The following is a 20051-nucleotide window of genomic DNA, read 5'->3' as shown; positions in this document are numbered from 1 at the left end:
TCCTATTTTCTCTTTACGGACTTTAGTCGAGAGACATATAAATAAGGCGATTTCACGAATTTTTGTATAAAACTTATTTATTGAACTATAGAACTTAGGTATTTAAAGGGTATTATACGCAAGAAATCAAATTTTAGGCAGTTTTTGAATTTTATAAAAAAAAAACCAAAAATATTTTTACTATCCATTTTTTTATGGTGTTTTTATTGATATCTTAAGAATACAGAAAAAAAATTTTACAAAAAATATATTAAAAATTAAAATAATTAGAGGGGAGGGAAAGACAGGTGTAAAAAAAATGGCGCATCCTGGTGACATTGATCCTGACTCTCCTGGTGGTCAGAAAAAAAATCAAAAGAAATTCTTAATGAGTAAGGATGCTGTTAAAGTCCCTACCTCAAGGAACACGAAATTTTTTTTTTAAAAATTGGCGACTGCCTGAAAATAAAAATCATTTTTTACGATTTTTTTTGAAATTCCTGAATTTTTTAAAATATTATAAACAAAGGATTAAGGATTATATAAAGATAAAGAATATAGGATTATATAAAGAAGGTTCATACAAAATTTCAAGTAAATCGGTTGTATAGAACTTGAGATTATGCCGGCACCGTGTGGAAAAAAGTAGTTTCGAGAAAAACGCGTTTAAAAAGGAGAGTCTACCTATCTACCGGGCTAGGTACTGCGTTACTAAAGTAACTGTAGCTCTTAAAATAATTTTAATTTTTAAAAATCCTTTGGAGGATATGTTCTTAAGGGTCTAAACTTTAAATATATGAAAAAAATCGAATTTTTCAAAATTCTAGAATACCCCCTTAAGGAACAGTTTTTTCTCTATGGAATTAACGGGCGATCTACATAGATAATAAAATGTAATTATATATAATATTTTTGAAAATATTCCTTGGCATTTATTTTTTGAAGATTATATCTTTCAAATGTTGGGCGCGGCTTCGTCTCAGATGATCTATCCGAGCATTTTGACTGGTAACCGGCGAATGTTACTTGTTATTATTTGATCCAAGGTCTGAATCGCATAGACTTTAGGCTTTACATATCCCCACAGGAAAAAGTCCAAAAGTGTGGTATACAGCGATCTTAGTGTCCAAACGACAGGCCCAAAACGTCAAATTATCTGGTCACCGAAGTGTTCTCTCAATAAATGATTGATTAACGCGATGTGGGCGAAGTTGCGTCGTCTTGCTGAAACCAAATGTCACCAAGATCACGGGCCTCTTTTTCAGGCAACAAATAGTCGGTTATCATGGCGCGATAACGTTTGCCATTAACGGTTACGTTCTCATCGGCAATATTTTTGAAGAAAAATGAACCGACGGAATCCTGCACTCCAAATCTTTGTTTTTTCTGGCTGAAATGACAACTCTTGAACCTCTTCAGATTTTTCTTCGTCTAAAATGCGGCAATTTTGCTTGTTTACATACACATTGAGCCAGAAATGAGAGCCTTATCGTTAAACAAAATTTGGCTCATAAACGTCGGATCTTCTTTGAACGTTTCAAAAGCCCGTAGAGTGAAGCGATGTCGCTTGGGAAGGTCGAGCGACTTTAGTTCTTGCACAAGTTGTAATTTGGCGAGGAATCGACTCTCCACGGTATTCCACTCTCAGCTATGACTGCTATATTATCTTCACTGGGAGCATAATTTTTAATAGATTGAAATTTTCGTTATGTAATGATTTTAATATCTTCGGAAAATTTTGAAAACATGCCTTAGGTTTTGGATAATAATATATGTATTTAAATAAAAAATAAAATGTTTTTAAAATCCATAATATTTAATGATTACTTTTGTAAACAAGATTTTCAATACAAATTCAAAAAGATAATTATTTTTATAAAATTCCAAAACATGTTTTCAAGAACTAATTGTTAACAATAACAACAATTGAAAACAAAGATTTCGTTTCTCCTCCTGCATAATTTTTCAAGGTAACTGACTAACTGCCGTCTAAGCAGGTATGCGCATTAACTGTAAGAGCGACAGAGAGAGCAATATACCCGAAACGAATGCGTGGCAGGATATCGGTTAACATTAATTAGCCTCTGTGCTACCTGAAATTACTATAAAAGCCATAATTTTTCAGGATTGATTTATAAACGATTACGAAGTGATCAAAGAAACATCTCTAGCAGCCTTAAGCTTTTGACTATTACACAACAAAGTCGCGCATATTTTACCATATACCAGTTATATTTCCAATTTATTCGCATCAAATAAATAATAAGCATAAATTATAAATATTTTTTTTTTATTTCCAACACGTTCGATAAAACTGACATCATGAAAATCATTCTTGCAGACAATTTCATTATGCCACAAGAAATGTATTCAAATGTTGAGGCACGGACCAGACATTCGAACCCCTACAAATCCATTCGCAGTGCATCACATATGTGTGGGCAACAAGTGGAACCAAAGCAGAGTCAACGACTATTACTACATTTGCCACAACTTCTGCAGGAACTAAGGATTTTACAGTTCCAAGTTGCACATCAACAATCGCAAACGACCGCTGCCAAAAGTGACGCGAAACCCCCACAGAAACAGGCAAAATATGGAAGGAAAAAACCTCAGGTGGTTCGAAAAACCACTAATATTGCTGCGGAAAATCAACAAGTGATCGCTTCACCGCTGGGCGATCGCTATTGGCTCAAAATTTCACAGACGGAGTTAGTAAAGAGATTACAACGATATTTAATCGCACCGAATCTGTTGCCCATCTATGGCTACCCATTTGACAGTGCTGTCTACAACGGTAAAGTTGTAATTTATAAGAAGTTGCCACCCCGGTTTTACACAAATAAGGTCAACAAGCCGAATGCGCCCAACAACGATGACAACGTGAACCCAGCTGACTTGGAGAGACAACACGTGCCCAATAACGATGAAGAGCCTAAGCAATGCGTACGCTGTTCACGTCCTTTCCGCGTGACTACCACTGGCGACTATATAACGCGAGAGAAATGTATTTTCCATAAAGGAAAGTTACGGAGGGTATATACTCAAAAGAAGAAATACAACTTACAGTATACATGTTGTGGCGCCTCCAGAGAATCAGTGGGCTGCGCATCTAATCCGGTGCACGTATGGGCCGGTGTTGTGTCCGGCCTTAATGGACCATATAGCGGTTTTGTACATACACGCCAACTTACCGACGAGCCCAAGGTGTATGCGTTAGACTGCGAAATGTTTCATACGGGACGTGGACTGGCCTTGACCAAGGTTACTATGATCGGCTTCGATGGGCAATTAGTTTATCAGAATTTTGTGCGTCCCGAAACGCCTATTGTAGACCACAATAGGCGTTTCTCGGGAGTTACTGACAGAGAAGTATTCAAATCAAAAAGACCAGTTAAGACGCTCAGCGAGGTGCAGCGTGATTTGCTTCAGATAATTGACGCCAACTCAATACTTATAGGACACGGCCTCGAGAACGACCTTCGGGTCTTACAAATGGTCCATAAGACAGTTGTCGACACTTCGATCGTATTTAAACATTCCAACGGTTTTCCTTATCGACACTCGCTAAAGCATCTGACCAAAACGTATTTGAAACGTAACATTCAATTAGATGGCCAGAGTCACGATACTTTAGAGGATACAGTAGCATGTTGGGAGCTTATGCTCTGGAAGGTGGCCAACGACAAACAGGAGGGCTGACAAATGGATCTCGATTTTAATGGCTAGGAGTACACTATGTCTACGTTGGGTGCCCCATTGTACTAGTAACGCTGTGGTGGCGTGGCTCTTCCAAACGAAGTATGTTCTGCGTTGAATTTCTCATCGCTCTGAGGGCATGTCATGCTTCATTATTCGGCGCTGCTGCGTCATGTCTCTCCACATTCCAAAGGTGTTTTACCACGGAGTTTTGCCGTTCGTCGTCCTTCAAATCACTCCACCGCAGTTCAAAAACTTTCGTCTTAGAATAATTGGCCTTACCCAAGGGAAACGTTTCTTTGTATGAGTGCATGAGAGAAATATTCGTTTGCAATTACATAGGTTCCTTCAGTATTTTGAGTTCCGAGCGTTATAAAAAATTGAAAAATCATTAAAAAAAAACTCGACAGTGTACCTGAGGAAACTTATGAACTAATAAAATCAATTTGCTTTTTTAATTTCAGATGATCCAGCCATGAGCCAAGTGGAGAAGGACCTGGCCTCGCTTGGAATATCCAATTGGCGCCACGCAGCGAAGGGAAGAAACGACTGGCGCGCTGTTGTTGACTCGGCTATAATCGCGTAAGCGGTGTCTACGCCAGTAAAGAAGAAGATCCAGCCAGGAGCTATGCGGTAAAAGCTGTTAAATTTTGATGTAAGAAATATAATACCTTGTTTATCTAAAATATCAATAAAAATTGAAAAAGAGAACAAATGTATTAAAAAAGTTTTGAATTTTTTTTATTATATTTTTTTAACCAACAAGCTTTGCTCCGAAGATTTATAAGCGTATTATGCTATGAACAGTGTATTCCTATAAATTTGCAACGAAGTTTATAACACCCAGAGGGAAGTCACACAGTGCCAGAGTCAGGTAAATATGGTGGTTGTGGCACGATGTTCGTTGAAAATTTGCCGAAAAACTGACGAAGAATCAATGCAGTAAGCGACGATGCATTATGCTGGTGCCCATAATTCCGGCACGAATTTTTACATAGCTTCACGCAAACGACGCATAATAATTAATAAAATGGAATTTTTGAGTCGGCATGTGACAATGGGTGAAACATGGCTCCATCATTTCCATCCACAGTCATTCGAGTGGACTGCACACGATGAACTCAAAGATTTGAAAATCCAAGCTGTCGGCTAGTAAGGTTATGGCTCCTGTATTTTGAGATATTAACTAGCTTGAAAAAGAAGGACCTTCAACAGCGCCTATTACATATGGCTATATGACTGTTTGAAGGCCAAAGTTGTAGAATAACGACCACATTTGAGGAAAACCACCATGAGCTTCGAATTGCTTCGGCATCCACCGTATTCTACAGATATGGCTCCCAGCGAATATTTCCTATCCTCAGATCTCAAAAAATGCTCCCTGGGAACAAATTTTCGTCGAATGAAATGATTGTCTAAACTGAGGCCTATTTTGAAGCAAAGGACAAATCGTATTGCAAAAATGGTCTCGAAAAGTTGGGGGAAACTAGTTATGTTCAATAAAAAAATTGCTGAAAAAAATTATTAGGCTGAAGACTTTTAAATTTACCTGTTATATGTATGGAACATTAATAAATTGTATTTTAGAAGATCTTTTATTAAGACATCTCCGCCAAAATATTGACCCTGCTCAAAAAAACTACGTCATGTTCAGCAATCAGGCTTTCGACTTCCCTTTCACTTTACTTTTGATGAAATCAAGATCCACGAAATATGAAGACTTTTTCAGTAATAAGAGCTATAAATAAAATTCCGTGTGCCGACAAATAAACACTAATAAAGCAGACATTTAGTAGAATATAGGTTATGATGGCTAAAGTCTACTGTTTTGATTGTTCCTTGGTCTCTGGTGTGTACCACTAGTTCCATATTTCGTCGGCAGTCATTACTGCACATATGTATGTATAAACTCTTTAGAAATGGGCTTAAACAGCATCAAATCTTGGTTAGAAGTTGTCTCACTGTACCAGTGGTTGTACAGAGTGAGCAATCAAAGTACCTCAAAGCAACACATAAGGATTCCCCGCGCCTTAGTATCTGCGTCACTGTTGGCAACTATAAATGTGAAAAATTGAAGGACTTTTTTTCGAAGCCATACAATAATCTACCATCAATCTACCAATAATCTAAATAAGGAGATCAAGCGCAGAATAACTCCAGCCAACAGGTGCTACTTTGGGATTGGTAGACATTTGTGAAGCAATCAGATCCCTCTCTAAAACAAAAATTACGCTTTATAAGTCTCTCATCGGCAGTAGAAACATGAGCTACGAGTATGATTAAGCGAGCTGAAAAAGAATTTGAAGCATTCGAGAGAACTATTCTTTAAAAGGACGTTTGAAGCCGGCCGCGTGAGCCTTGAATATAGAAGGAATGTACAACTGGTGTGATCTCACAAAGGATAGAGGCAACTACGAGTTCATTTCGAACAGCAACAGTCTAGGGTATGAAAATTTATTATTGAGTGGAGGGCGATGAATCTGACAACTTATCGGACCAATCTCGTAAGCAGATTTTTTTATCTTTCATAGAAAGAAAGAAAGTTAACTTTAGGCCTCTTTAAATCCTAACGTTTAGACGAAAAGTAAAATTATTATATAATATAAAACTTAAAAAACTGTTTATTATTAAATTATTAATATATTATTATTAATTTTTATATATTATGTATTAATATATATACTAGGGTGATTCAAAAAAAAAATTTCCTTTTGGTAGTCAGAAAAATAGGTTCCTAGACACCTCTAAGAAAGCCTCTCCAAGCATGAGTTAATCTTAATTGTAACGGGAAGGTCCTCCTACATACAGTTTTGTATTTTTTCTTATTTTTAGATAGAAAAATTTATATCTCGCTTCCAACTACTTGAAAAATATATTGTTCGAAAAGTCATAAAAGACCATTTCTATAGAGCAGTAAATTTCCTTACCATCCCAAGAAGCCATTATTTGATACTGCAGCGACTAAAATGCCATGCTTCCTTAAAGAGGGTGTATTTTTAAGAATTTCATCAAGTATACATACATACGTACGAAGCCCCAACCAACCCACTTTAAAATATAAAACTATTTACATTTATTTATAATTTCAAATGTTTAATTTTTTTAATTTTCATACTTTTTCTAATTATTGTGCAAATAATATATTTTTTTTAATATAAAATGTTTATCTTAACCATCTGACCGGCCGCCTTGGAAGGATCCTGTTGCGCACTTTCCACATAACCAACTCCAAACAGGCACGAGCGTTTTCCACACTGTCGTGACCGTTGTTGCCACATTGAATATCGCGCTTTAAGAATTTCTTAGTCAGCTTCTTAAGCGAATGAAACTGACGTGGAATGGTTAGTGGGTGTGGGAACTCATGTGCTGTGTCGACAATCTTCTTATGAACAATTTTCAGCAAACGAAGATCGGTCTGCATGCTATGGCCAATGACTATGGTATCGGCATCGATAAGTTGCAGCAGATCCTTTTGCACTTCGGCAAAGGTTTTCAAATTTTTGTTTTGGTTTTTACATAGATCCCTTGCAGTTACGCCTGAGAAGCGTGTACAATAATCGACAACTTCACTTGTCGGCTTCACAAAATGGTCATAAACCACTTGTCCATCGTAACCAACTAACGATACTTTGGCCACTTCGAGTCCCCGACTGGTATAACACATTTTACAATTCAGCGCATACACTTTGGCTTCAACATCTGATTTATCAGAGCGTGGTTGTGTGTAAAGAAAATCATTATAGGGTCCGCTAAATCCATCTTTAAACCCATTCCACACGTGCAGCTTATTACGCTCGCAACCCTCGGAGTCTCTCTCACCTGCGCAGCAAGTAAACCTCTCCTTAAATTCGCCACTGTGATAGACACAGCTTTCTTTGGTTAAATATTCCCCTGCCTCGCTCACGTGAAAGTATCGATCGCATCGTACGCAAATATGCTCTAATTTACAATGTGATCTATAGGATGAGTACTCTTGTGGCTTAGATGTGTACTCGTCGATGATGATCCCGTCTTTGTCGGGACTTTCCACTGGGTAACCATAGTCAATCAAAGAATTTGGTGTCATGATATGCCGATAGCTGCGCAAACGTTTTGCGAACTGGACTTCTGATAATTTGAGTTTCAAATGCTGATCTAATGGTGGCAAAGTTGTTGGCAGCATGGTATCATTATCATTATAGCTTTCTATCTTTTTAAGCGTGAGATATTTTTGTAGTTCTTTTCCTGAAAAATTTTCTAACTTCATAAGTTCTTCTACTTCTTGATTGAGTTCCTCTTGTTGTTTTAATAGCTCTTCAATTTGTTTCGTAATTTCGTCTTCCTGAAGTGTTAGCATATCTATTTTCAACTTCGCTCCTTCTTTCCGTTGCTTTAAGAGAGTTAATTGTAGATTTGTAGCGTGTTCTTCTTGAATCAAGTCCACTAGTTCAGGTTTCAGAAAGGTTTGGAAGTCTTGCTTGTTTGCAATGCAATTTTTGGACTGTTCCAAGGAATTGATTAACAGTGCGTCGAAGTTACTCATTTTTTTAATTTTTCGTTCTTTGCGAGTATTTAGATGAAAAGTTGTTTGGTATTTTTTCTTTATATTTATGTTTTAGAAAACAAATGTTATTATATAGTTTCCAATGGAGTTATTAATAGCAGATATTAGATGACTTTTTAGCTGATTTTTTTTTAAGATGAATGTGACGCTACCGTAGTAGAAGTGATACGAGATATTCGAAAGGATTGTCGCTTCTTTTATAGGTGATTCTCAGTCACTCACCTTACGTTGCAGGTAGGCAAAGTTAGCAAAGGTGATTTAACTACACTCGGCTTGATCCTCCGGCTCTTCGCGTTTATCTTGTGCCTTTCTAAGAACTTGGCTTGCTGTAGGCGTCTACCTGTGCATGGTCGGGTAACTTAATCCTTTGATCTAGTTTTTTTGTTTATTTGTGAAACAATGAGCGAACATTTTACCTGTTTTGTCACTTTTTTTCCGAACAAAAGTTGTCAGTATTTAAAATATTTTTACAAGTTTCTAACAGTCTTTCATATATTCGATTCAATTCATCTATCAAAAGTCATCTACCTGCATTGGTAATTAATATCAGGGTCGTTTGGTTTTTTATGTATCAAAGGGATGAATGGTTTTACATGGGTTTTCTTTAACTTCTTTTTAAATTTTATTTCGTATTCTTTTGACAATATAACGTGGTTTCCCGCTTGAATCAAATTTTTTTGTCGAAATAGTGTTAATAGAAAGAAATACGATTATTTAAGTATGATGTATGATTGATTCATAGTATTCCTTCCGTAGAATCTAAACTCGACAACCCTTATATTTTTTTAATATTTACATATATGTATAAATTAATATCCAGAAAATGGGCGTAACCGCTCCATATATACTAATCTCATCATCGGAATTAAGAAAATCGTACATCGCTTAATCTCTAGCTTGACCTTGTAAGTTACTTAGAAATGTATTTTGCACTTTTTCGGGACTTTCCGAGGGATTATGTTGAATAACAGGTAACGAGACTACCTGCACACTAAGTCGCTCTACACCGGCATTATAAAGGGCGAACGAAACCGTTGCCTTGTCACAGTTCCGACTTTGCATCTGATGACAGCACGTACGCAGTTATTTTCCAAAGCAATATCGCAAAATACTATAAAAACAAGCCATAGAAATATTTCTCCAAGACACAGTTCCATAATATAATAATAAAAAAACCGAAAAAGTCAGCCACGTGATCGAAAAAACATAGTAACAGTATTTACATAATATATTAAACTACCCAAAATGTACCGTTATCACCCTAGTTTCACTTTCCATCAACATTACTTCGGCGTCATGCCAGTCTACGTGATCTTTATTGAACCAGGGCGAGGTAAGTTGAAATCGTATATAAAGCTCATACATAGCGAATGATCTGAGTTGAATACGACTGGCAGCAAAAGTTCTTGAAGTCAGTTGAGTAACGAAACCTTGTACGAGTATACGATGCAGTTGAAAGGCTGCTTCAGCATATTCTGACAAGGGATCTTTCGGGAATTTTTGAAACTAATTAAAGTTTAGTTTTATAACTTAATGTTTAAACTTACTTTTCACATGTTTGAATAATGGAATCTTTACAATTTTCTCCCATTTTACAAATACAGCCAATCGGAGTCTAATGACTTTCATGCAACAATATAGAAACCGCTTGCAGTATAGGCAGCGTGCAGCACTGAAGCAACACGATTTTAAGCAGGAAAAGCAAGAGAAAAAACATCTAGCTTTTCAGAAGACCCAAGAGGAGGAAATATTGAGAGATTATATTCAACAGAAACGAGAATGGCGAGAAGAGCTACAAAACCAAGCGTTTCTGAAAACAGAAGAGGAGGAAAAATTTAAGCAATATATTCAACAGAAACTAGAATGGCAAGAACACCAAAATCTCAAGAAAGAAAAGGAAGAAACAAGACTAAAGCTGAAAGAAGAGCAAAAACAAGAGATGAATACTGACTTGACCTGTACGTGGGAGATCCCGAAGTGGGATGAAAAAAAGAGCCAAAAAATGGCATTACAAACGGAAATATTGGAAAATGAGCTTATAGATTCTTTACAAAATCGTCACCTCGAAGAGGAGGTTAGAGCGAAGCACATGTTGCAAAAACGACACCTTGAAGAGCGACTAAAAGCCAAACGAGAATTGCAAACACGTCACTTGGAAGAGCAACTCAAGGTTATGCAATCGTTACGAAAGCAACAGATGGAAGAAGAGCTTAGAGAAAAGAGATTGCTACAGGAGCGACAACTCGAGGAAGAGCTGAAAGCCAAGGAGTCATTACATATGCGTCACTTAGAGGAAGAGTTTAGAGTGAAGGAATTAATATTAAATCGTAAGCGTATATTAAGAAAACAACGCTGCGAATTGAAGAAACAAACATTAAAACAAGAGCAACCACAAAAGTTACAGGAAAAGCAAACGAAAGTTCAAGTGGGACAAGATATTGAAAAATTAGCTAAACGGCAGAGTCAAGAAAATTCAAAAAGAGAGAAGCTGAAGCAGTTGCTAAAGCAAGAGATACGTAAGCTGAAGCTGGAAATAGAGCTCGAGAAGTTGAAAAAAGCGAATGACAGTGAAGAAATACAAAAAAATTCCATTGTACATTCCAAACACAGTTTGTCGGAGGCTGATTTTGCCAAGCATTTACGACGTCACGTAATCGAAGCAAAACTTTTGCGGTGCCATGGCTATCCAGTCGAGAGCGTCACTCATGATGGCTGTGTAGAGATCTACCAATACCAACCAGACCTTATTGACTTATCAGAATCTATTAAAAACAATGGGGTTACTGCTAACAGTAGCTCTAGTTCGTTCACGGTGATATCGGAAACGATCGATAACAATGTTGACGATTTAACGATCACTAACAAAGGCGACAAAGATCAAAACCAGACACAGCTCGTTGAGTTTGGTACAATTCCGCTGACAGAAAAACACGAATCGCCAACAATGGTATCGTCAAGCACTAACAGCTCATTTTCAGTGATATCGGAAAACAACGATAATAATGTTGACGATTTAGCGATCGCTAACAAGGATGAAAAAGATCAAAACCACTCACTCGGTGCAGTTGTTGAATTCGGTTCAATTCCAGCGCCAGAAAAACACAAATCGTCAAAAATGGTATCGTCAAGCACTAACAGCTCATTTTCAGTGATATCAGATACGAACGATAATAATGTTGACGATTTAGCGATCGCTAACAAAAGTGACAAAGATTCAAATCACACACAGCTCGTTGAGTTCGCTAAAGTTCCAACGCCAGTCATATCAGATACGAACGATAATAATGTAGATCGTTTAATGATCAATGAAAGGGTTCAAAACTGCCGGAAATTCGATGAGTCCTTGCGGAAAGATTGCGTACGCTGTGGGCGACCCTTTTACGTCAACGAATTCGGCGAATATTTAAATCGTGAAACTTGCACTTATCATTGGGGTAAGCTACACTACGCCTATAAAGGTAAACGGGGTTACATTCCACAATATACCTGTTGTGAGGGTCGCAAAGGTTCCGAAGGTTGTGCACGCCATCCACTACATATATGGAATGGTATTGTGGACGGTGTAAACGGGCCCTACAATGACTTCCTACGTACACGTGCACGCTGCGAGAAAACCGGCGATGCGCCCAAAGTGTATGCGCTCCAGTGTAAAATGTGTTTCACTGGGCGTGGACTCGAAGTAACCAAGGTAATGTTGATGGGCTACGACGGACAATTAGTATATGACCAGTATGTACAGCCGTCAACTGACATCGTAGATTATTGGATGTACTACGCGGACAACAGTCGCACAGATAAACTTGAAAGTAGAAGTTTTAAGAGGTTGACCGATGTGCAGCAGGATTTGATCGAACTGATCGATGCCGACACCATACTCATTGGACACTGTTTAGAACATGAGTTGCGTGTGTTGCGCATTTTGCATAACAATATCGTGGACATAGCTATCGAATTCGCACATCCATTGGGTTTGTTCCCCGGTCGCTCACTTCAGAACTTGGCTGAGATTTATTTAAGGTGTGGCACTCAAGGTGGCAGCGAAGGTGCTGATAGTTTGGACGATATGCGCATTTGTATAGAGCTCATGAAGTGGAGAGTGCGAGAACATAAGCGCCAAATCGGATCTAACCCAATACCGGAACTTTATTAATCTTCTATGTTTTTATGCCAATAAATATGAAATGTTTAATTTTGTTGAAAAATTATAATAAATATTGAATACAACAACAGCTAGAAACTAATTTGAATCTGTTTGTAATTTATATTTTAATTTTGTAGTACAGGTTAGTGGAAGGAATTCCATCGGGTGAAAAACATCATTTTTTCTCATATAAAAAACGAAACATTTTATTAGAATTTTTTAATGTTACAAATACACACTAATAATAAAGAAATTCTGAAATTTTTGGAAAAGAATATTTTACACTCGGACATTGGGAAGGCATTTCCGTTGACTCCTTGGAAAAAGTTGCACCCCAGTTGGCAGGACAACTCCTTACAGCATCATCTAAAGTGAAAAATATGCGTTTAACTTGGACGAACGAAAAAAAATTTAAGTTGGATTTTTGGCAGACATTTTTACAAAAAAAAAAAGAATATTTCAGTGAAAAATTCGTGAATTTTTTTTTTTTCAAATAGTTGTAATCGAAAGAAAATCTTTCGTCTAAGTCTTTAAGAGTTTTATATCAATGCCCTGTGTAAAATCAGTTGAGTAGTTCTCGAGAAACCTTGCCAACCGACTTCAAAAACAGAGTTTCAAAAAGAACGCGTTTAAAAACGGCGCACTTAGCCTAGCTAACGTCAAGCGCACAAGTTCTTAAGGCTGTATCTCCAAAACTATTTCTTGGCTCAACTTGAAAACTTAGGACAATACTCTAGGAGATTTAATAAGATAATAAAAAAGCCGTAAAAGCATAACATGGTCAAAATTTAGTATTTTATAGCTCTGTGAGTGCTTTGCGCTTCTCTAGTTATTTGATGTACGCATATCAACTAGAGAATCCCAGAACATGGGGTTATCATATTTTCTGAGAATAGAACTGTTTTCGCAAAAAGTTCATCGAGTGAAGTTAACTATTTCGTTTGTTTTTGGTCTCTGGTGTGTATAATCCAGTAGAACAATTTTTCATCAATCAATGGTGGTTAAGTTTGTAACGTTACGTTGCCTCAAGATTATGCTTGTTGTCTGAAGTAGTTTGGGGTTGAACAGATCGAACCGACAGCTTTCCCGGCTTAATCGAAGCGTATGGAAAACGTGTTACAAGCCTTGGATTAGCATACTCATGTTTGAGTTAAGTGAATTTTATTTTTTATCAAGCCATGTTCTCAAACCAAAGGATCGTCGCCGATAATAATACGTTTGATGAATGTTGAGATCCCTGCTACGTTGCCAAACACCTCTTTCATGCTCCACTCGACAGGACAATTTCGACGTCATAATCATGAACCCAATGATTTTTTTGATGAATGTAGACCCCTACGTTATAAAACATCTATTTTATGCTCCACTCGACGTCGTTTTGCAAAATATTCAGTCAGGCCTTTTGATATGAGTATACCATTGCCAAGCTCCATACCCAAAACATTAGCCAAAATTTGTTGAGTAGATCCATATGAGATGTTCTGTTCTACCTCTTTGATGCCAACACGACGATTTTGAAGCCCTGCACAGATGCACAGGCCCTTTTCGATGCTGAAAAAGCGATTCCACAAGCGATTGAAGCAAGTTTTCGATGACTTCATGGTCTTGATGATGATGAACGCTTTCTGCCACTCAATATTCTTGTGGGCGTTACAATCTAGACATTTCTGGAATGGTTGGTTTACGATAGCTTTATGTTATATGCTATAGTTTCTCCGGAGATTGTACTGTTGCCTTGTATTGAAACACATGCCAAATTTTGTGAATATATCACTTCAAATAATAAAGATGCCAATACAAGCTCTTAATATCGACAGTTCAGTTCGCATGACAGCAGTATGCTATAATGGTCCGATATTAGCGGTTTTGACAAACGAACAGCTTTTTGGGAAGTGCTCAAAAATTGAGAGACCAGTTCACATATATGAATTGTGGCAAAAAAGTACCCAGAAATTGTTAATAAACGCATAATATTTAATTATTCGTCAATATTTATTATGTCGCTTTCAAAGTAATCTCCACCAGATGTAATACACTTATGACAACGATTTTTCCAGTCTCTTTTCATAGGCACTTTTTGGGATGGCCTTCAGCTCCTTCAGCGAATTTCGTTCTATCTCTTCGATCGAGTGCAAGCGGCTTCCACGGAGCAGCCATTTCAGTTTGAGGAACAAGGAAAAATCACACGAAGCCAAATCTGTTGAATACGGGTGTTGATCGATGGTATTCATTGCGTTTTTGGCTTTAAATTCAGTCACAATCGTGGCTCGATGCGATGGTACTTCATAACAATTTCGGCCGTTTTCGATGTTCCTAATCAAACGCCTCAATACGGCCAATTAGAACTCCTTATTGACCATCTGTCCTTCCGGAACAAATTCATGATGCACCAAACCACGAATATCGAGAAAAAATTAGCATAATTTGCGGCTTTGGCAGGGATTCTTTGGTTTCGGCTCTTTAGCTTATAAACCCATGTCTCATCGGGGTTGGCAATCTAACGTTTTAAATTTGAATTATCTATATTTCGACATTGGAAACGTCAAATACCACTCGGAAAGTGACAGATATTCAGTAAAAAGTCTAAAATTTACGAAATGGGTCCCTATTCACTATTTTACAGTTCGCAGATTGGGCAGAAGATCGTTTGACCGAGGATGGTCAATTTTACCGAAAAATCATCTTTTCGGACGAGGCTCATTTCCACCTCGATGGTTATGTTAACAAACAGAATTGTCGCATTTGGGACACAGAGAACCCGCTCGTAATCGTCGAGAAGCCAATGCACTCAGCAGGAATCACTGTATAGTGCGGATTTTGGTTTGGTGGAATCTTTGGCCCATTATCATCAGTTGAAAAGGTCGAAGGTCGTCCAGAACGATGATCTCTTGTCTTCAACGATCTCTCGACCATCTTTGAAGGCTTTGCATTAGTCCGAGGCTTGTGCTTGCACACGAAATATATCAGGTATAGGGTATAAGACTACGTAGGCTGCTATATACTTATATCTCTGGCGTAGGCAACACTAAGTGGTGCCAGGTGCAATCTGACATTTCCATTGGAAAGTTTGACATTTTTTAGCATAACATCACTCAGAAAGTTTTGTCATTTAATCGTGAATTGTTTTATTTACAGGGAATTAAAAAATTCATCTCGGCCAAAAAAACTCGTGAACATTTTCGTGCGATCATTTTTCACAACTTTCGACGTGGATTATCACGACAAGAGTGCATCGATGAACTAAAATCTTTGTATGGCTATGAAGCACCATCCTATAGCACTGTGGAAAACTGGTACAACGAATTCAATCGTGGCCGACGCTCGCTCAAAGACGAATTCCGTGAAGGTCGTCCAAAAACAGCCGTTGTGCCAGAAAACATCGATGCCGTACGTGAACTGATAATGCAAGACCGTCATGTAACATACCTTCAGATAGAGGCATGCCTATGCATTTCTCCCACCAGCATACATTCGAAATTGCATGAACACCTAGCCGGAAAAAGGTTTGTTCTCGTTGGATCCCGCACAATTTGACAATCGCTCAAAAAAAGGCTCGTGTGGATTGGTGTAAAGAAATGCTGAAAAAATACGATCGCGGTGCTTCAAAAGACGTTTATAAGATCGTCACAGGTGACGAATCATGGATCTATGCGTATGAGCCCGAAACAAAACAGCAATCGACCGTGTGGGTCTTCCAAGACGAGCCAAATCCAACGAAAAAAAAAACATTTTCGTTGATAAATATGCCTATTTACATTATTAGGCCAGAAATATATATAGCAGCCCTCGTATTTAAATTACAAACACTCCGGATATAATTTTTTGAGATTAACATGGTGAAAAGAAAACCTTGAAAACTACAAATGCATTAATTTGATAATTAATTTGTTTTGTTTAGTTTACCACTCCTGTAAACTCGATCACAGGAAAATGTTCGTTTGAGGGAGTACCTGTGTGGTAGATCACCAAAAGCCGAAAAATCTGAAATTTCTACCTGCCTGTTACTAATATTTTTTTACAGAGTATATAAGTAGCTGTTATCCTTTCCTTCGCATAGTTTCGATCAGACTTTGAAAGCTACACACCACCTGAGATAATAGAAAATTTTTTCATCGCGTTTAACAAATGAGTCAGCGACAACTGCAACCAGTCTATCTTAGTCAGATTATTCACGATGTTAGACCACTGTTCGACTATGTCATCAGACCACTGCTACGTGCAGCAGTGCTTCTGATAACATTCTGTGATCTTGCACCAAAAACCCTAGATCACCGGGTCTTTACTTTTATTAATGTCAATCGTCGGCAGAAACGATTGCCATCGAAGCAACTGCAAGAGCTGATACAGCTGAAAGAGAGGAGACAAGCAGAGCTGAAGAAAGAACAAGAAATTAGAAAAAAGTTGGAGAAAGAGAAAAGTAAACAACAAAAATTAGGCGATCAAAAGCTCAAACAGAAACAGCAGAGTGAAGAAAAAAGATTATTGCAGAAGAAGAAGCGACAAGAAACATTGAAACAGCAACGCGAATTGAAAAGGCAACAACAACGAGAGAAGAAACATCGCCAACAAGAACTACGTAGAAAATATGAGCTCAAGCTGATGCAGAAACAGCAGTTTATTGAACAGCTTGAAGACGAGGACTTCCTATGCAACCAGCTAGTTATACCAGAGGTCCAAACTGAAAAAATCGAAGATATCAAAACACATATTGTCACACCTTTACTGCAGTACGCCAAGCTTAATTTGTCGGAGACTGAGTTCGTGAAACATTTACAACGGTATATTATGGAACCGTGTTTATTACGTCTCTATGGCTACCCAACGGAGAGCGCCACTCACGAAGGCTGCATCGAAATTTTTAAGTATATACCTTATCAGTTTGGTTTAGGAGGAAGCAACTCGAGCGAGTCGGAAAACAGTAGCCGTTCACGTTCACCCTCAAGGAGCTCGAATTCAGGAGATAGCTGTTCAACAGCAATGGACTGTGAGTCAACCGAAACAAGTGAAGATGAAGAAGACGTTTTCGAAGAAACAAAGAAAATTTGCGCAAGATGCGGACGTTCGTTCCACGTTACGGATTCCTTTGTACATGTAAGCCACGAAAGCTGCAACTTTCACTGGGGTAAACTAAATGGCACATACAGCAAAGCGGGCTATACCACAAAATACACCTGTTGTTCCGGTGCTAAGGATTCGGAAGGCTGTGAACGTCACTCACAACACGTATGGAGCGGTGTTGTCAATGGTATAAATGGACCTTACAGTGATTTCGTGCACACACTGCCACGCTCTAGTAAAACGCCTGCTGACACCAAAGTGTACGCATTGGATTGTGAAATGTGTTACACCGATCGAGGACTCGAAGTGACTAAGGTCACAGTTCTTGGTTACGATGGTCGGGTGGTTTATGACCATTTCGTACGGCCTACAGTCAAAATTGTAGATTATAATACACGCTTTTCCGGTGTGACTGCAAGCGACCTTTGTCAAAATAAAAACAAGAATTTGAAGACGCTCAAAGAAGTGCAAAAGGATTTGCTACAACTGATCGATGCCGATACCATACTCATTGGTCATGGCTTGGAGAACGATTTGCGTGTGTTGAGGATAGTTCATAAGAAGGTAGTCGACACAGCGTACGAGTTCCCACACCCCTTAGGTTTCCCATATCGCCGTTCGCTTAAAAGTCTGACTAAAAAATACTTAAAGCGCGAAATTCAATGTGGAAATGAGGGTCACGATAGTCTGGAAGATACGCAAGCATGTTTGGAGCTGATGATGTGGAAAGTGCGTAAATACATTGATCTAGCGTAGCTGTTATTATTGTATATATTTATTATATTAGATTAAGCAGTTAGTTGTAAGAAATAAGAAAAAAAAAATATAAAATATTTAAAATTGATATTAAACTGTTAAAATTGTTGTTTCATAATACAAATTACAACTCAAGTTTTTAAAGAAACATTAGCGTTCCTACTGGACGAAATTGAAATCTGAAAAAATTCGAATAATAGGTCTAGTGAAAAGCAATCCATTATTGTTGCATAAAATTTAGGCGTGTATTTAACATGGTTCGCATAAACCGATTGAGGTGAGATATGCACCGTTTTGTTTGAAAATTTGTTACCATTTTGAAGGTAATTTCATAATATACTCGTATACATAGAAATCTTCATATGTTCCGAAAAAAACTAGGACAGTCGATTTTCGCAAGCTTCACTTGAGAGGAATTTTTCAAGAACAAAATTATTAGCCATCGATAGGAACAGGTAGTAATCACTTGGTGTCAGGTGACTATAAGGAAGATGCCAACCAGGCTCCTGGAGATATATCTATCGTTGGCGTTTTTCTGGTGGAACACAATTCTTCTTCTATAGGTCATAACTATAGTTTCTTCTGAGCTATTGCTTACTTTTTTTTATATATATGGAAATTCAAAGAGATCGAGACTGTTCGGTCACGAAAAGTAGTATTATATCATTCGATCGAATTTTCTGTAGTAATTCTTTATGCTTTGGATTTGCCAGTTTCTTTTTCTAGAAGTGGTGCGGCCCGTATTCTATGTGATGTACGCATGAATATGTTTCCTTATTTCGACGATGTCGCTATAACCATACATTCATACAAGGTGCTTTCCAAAGTAAACAGGACTTAAAAAAAAACAGGACAAATGGGGTTTTCCCTTTTGAATGGCCTCTACGTCTGCATAATGCTTTCCTTTCATGGGCTAATGCATTTTTCCGAAAATTCTGCTACGGAATAGGCAATCATCGCCATAAACTTGTTTCATCAATTGAAACGTTTTGGTACAAGTTTTATCAAATTTAACGAGATTTGGCTTAGACTATTGTCCAAGGTAACGTTGAAAATGAAGATAAATATTTTTTTATAAAAGATTCCCTGTTAAGGGTTTTATATCGACATATATAGTTGATAGTGTCTATATGAAATATCAAGACAACATTTTAAGAAATCAGAAAAATTGTTTATAGTCCTTTGTAACTCCGAATGATAATCTATGAAACAAAATAAGCGATATTGTAGAATTTTAGTTACAAGAGGGAGTCGATATAAGAACCACATAATTATGATGAATCTGTTTCTTAAATGTTTAGAGCAATTTTGAGGCTTATACAATTATTATTAATTATAAATGGTGGCATAATGGGCTTTTTTGTGCTCTCTCTTGTGTTCTGTATATGACTCTTATTAAATAAAAGAATTTTCAAGTCTACGTTTGTACGACAGGTAAGGGTTTAATACAAATTTAAATACACGTTTATTTCTTCTATTAACATCTCACAGATATTGGCGACATAACAATTAAAATTTCAAGAAGAAGAATTTGGTATCACCAAGGCAAAAGCGAGCTTCATGCGCCGAACATTAGTTGGAGAAAGCAAATATCCGTAGAGGTTTTAAAACTTAAACATTCTAGAACAAAATTACTATCCCTTAATAAATTTTTTCAAACAATTTCTTGAACAAAATTCAAAAATAAGACTAAATAATTTTACATTTATCAACAAAACATTTCAATCCTCATTTAATTATCCATAAAAAATTATAATTTTGCATATTACTTTATTTTAGTTATAATGTTATTGAATCCATTTAAACTCTCAAATTTCAAGGTGCGCTTTCCTTAATTTTTGATTATTATTTCCACAAATTCTTTAAAATTAAGTT

General features: G+C 37.3%; 4 protein-coding genes across 4 annotated transcripts; 3 read left to right on the top strand and 1 right to left on the bottom strand.

Annotated features, from left to right (window-relative positions):
- The first annotated feature begins 2251 nt into the window (after positions 1–2251).
- On the top strand, positions 2252–4397 carry LOC105232944 (putative exonuclease GOR). The gene has a single exon (XM_011214854.3). It carries the CDS (start codon positions 2302–2304, stop codon positions 3679–3681), a length of 1380 nt encoding a protein of 459 aa, XP_011213156.3. The 5' UTR covers positions 2252–2301; the 3' UTR covers positions 3682–4397.
- Positions 4398–6737: 2340 nt separating this feature from the next.
- On the bottom strand, positions 6738–8364 carry LOC105232945 (putative exonuclease GOR). Its single transcript, XM_011214855.3, has one exon. The coding sequence runs from the start codon at positions 8198–8200 to the stop codon at positions 6842–6844; it is 1359 nt and encodes a 452-aa protein (XP_011213157.2). The 5' UTR covers positions 8201–8364; the 3' UTR covers positions 6738–6841.
- A 903-nt stretch (positions 8365–9267) lies between these two features.
- On the top strand, positions 9268–12459 carry LOC115066649 (uncharacterized). Its single transcript, XM_029553264.2, has 2 exons — positions 9268–9554; positions 9826–12459. Exons 1-2 carry the CDS (start codon positions 9467–9469, stop codon positions 12369–12371), a joined length of 2634 nt encoding a protein of 877 aa, XP_029409124.2. The 5' UTR covers positions 9268–9466; the 3' UTR covers positions 12372–12459.
- Positions 12460–16437: 3978 nt separating this feature from the next.
- On the top strand, positions 16438–18246 carry LOC125778047 (uncharacterized). Its single transcript, XM_049454149.1, has one exon. The coding sequence runs from the start codon at positions 16488–16490 to the stop codon at positions 18174–18176; it is 1689 nt and encodes a 562-aa protein (XP_049310106.1). The 5' UTR covers positions 16438–16487; the 3' UTR covers positions 18177–18246.
- Positions 18247–20051: the final 1805 nt, after the last annotated feature.

This window comes from Bactrocera dorsalis, chromosome 4 (genome assembly GCF_023373825.1).
Source record: "Bactrocera dorsalis isolate Fly_Bdor chromosome 4, ASM2337382v1, whole genome shotgun sequence".
Lineage (NCBI taxonomy): Eukaryota > Metazoa > Arthropoda > Insecta > Diptera > Tephritidae > Bactrocera > Bactrocera dorsalis.
Note: the sequence above shows the minus strand (reverse complement) of the source record. Positions and strands in the feature narration are given on the sequence as shown.

Coding starts and splice junctions, on each gene's coding strand:
- LOC125778047 (XM_049454149.1), top strand. CDS start 16,488: ATGAGTCAGCGACAACTGCAACCAGTCTATCTTAGTCAGATTATTCAC.
- LOC105232944 (XM_011214854.3), top strand. CDS start 2,302: ATGAAAATCATTCTTGCAGACAATTTCATTATGCCACAAGAAATGTAT.
- LOC105232945 (XM_011214855.3), bottom strand. CDS start 8,200: ATGAGTAACTTCGACGCACTGTTAATCAATTCCTTGGAACAGTCCAAA.
- LOC115066649 (XM_029553264.2), top strand. CDS start 9,467: ATGTACCGTTATCACCCTAGTTTCACTTTCCATCAACATTACTTCGGC. Junction 9,555..9,825: donor CTTTATTGAACCAGGGCGAG/GTAAGTTGAAAT, acceptor TTACAAATACAG/CCAATCGGAGTCTAATGACT.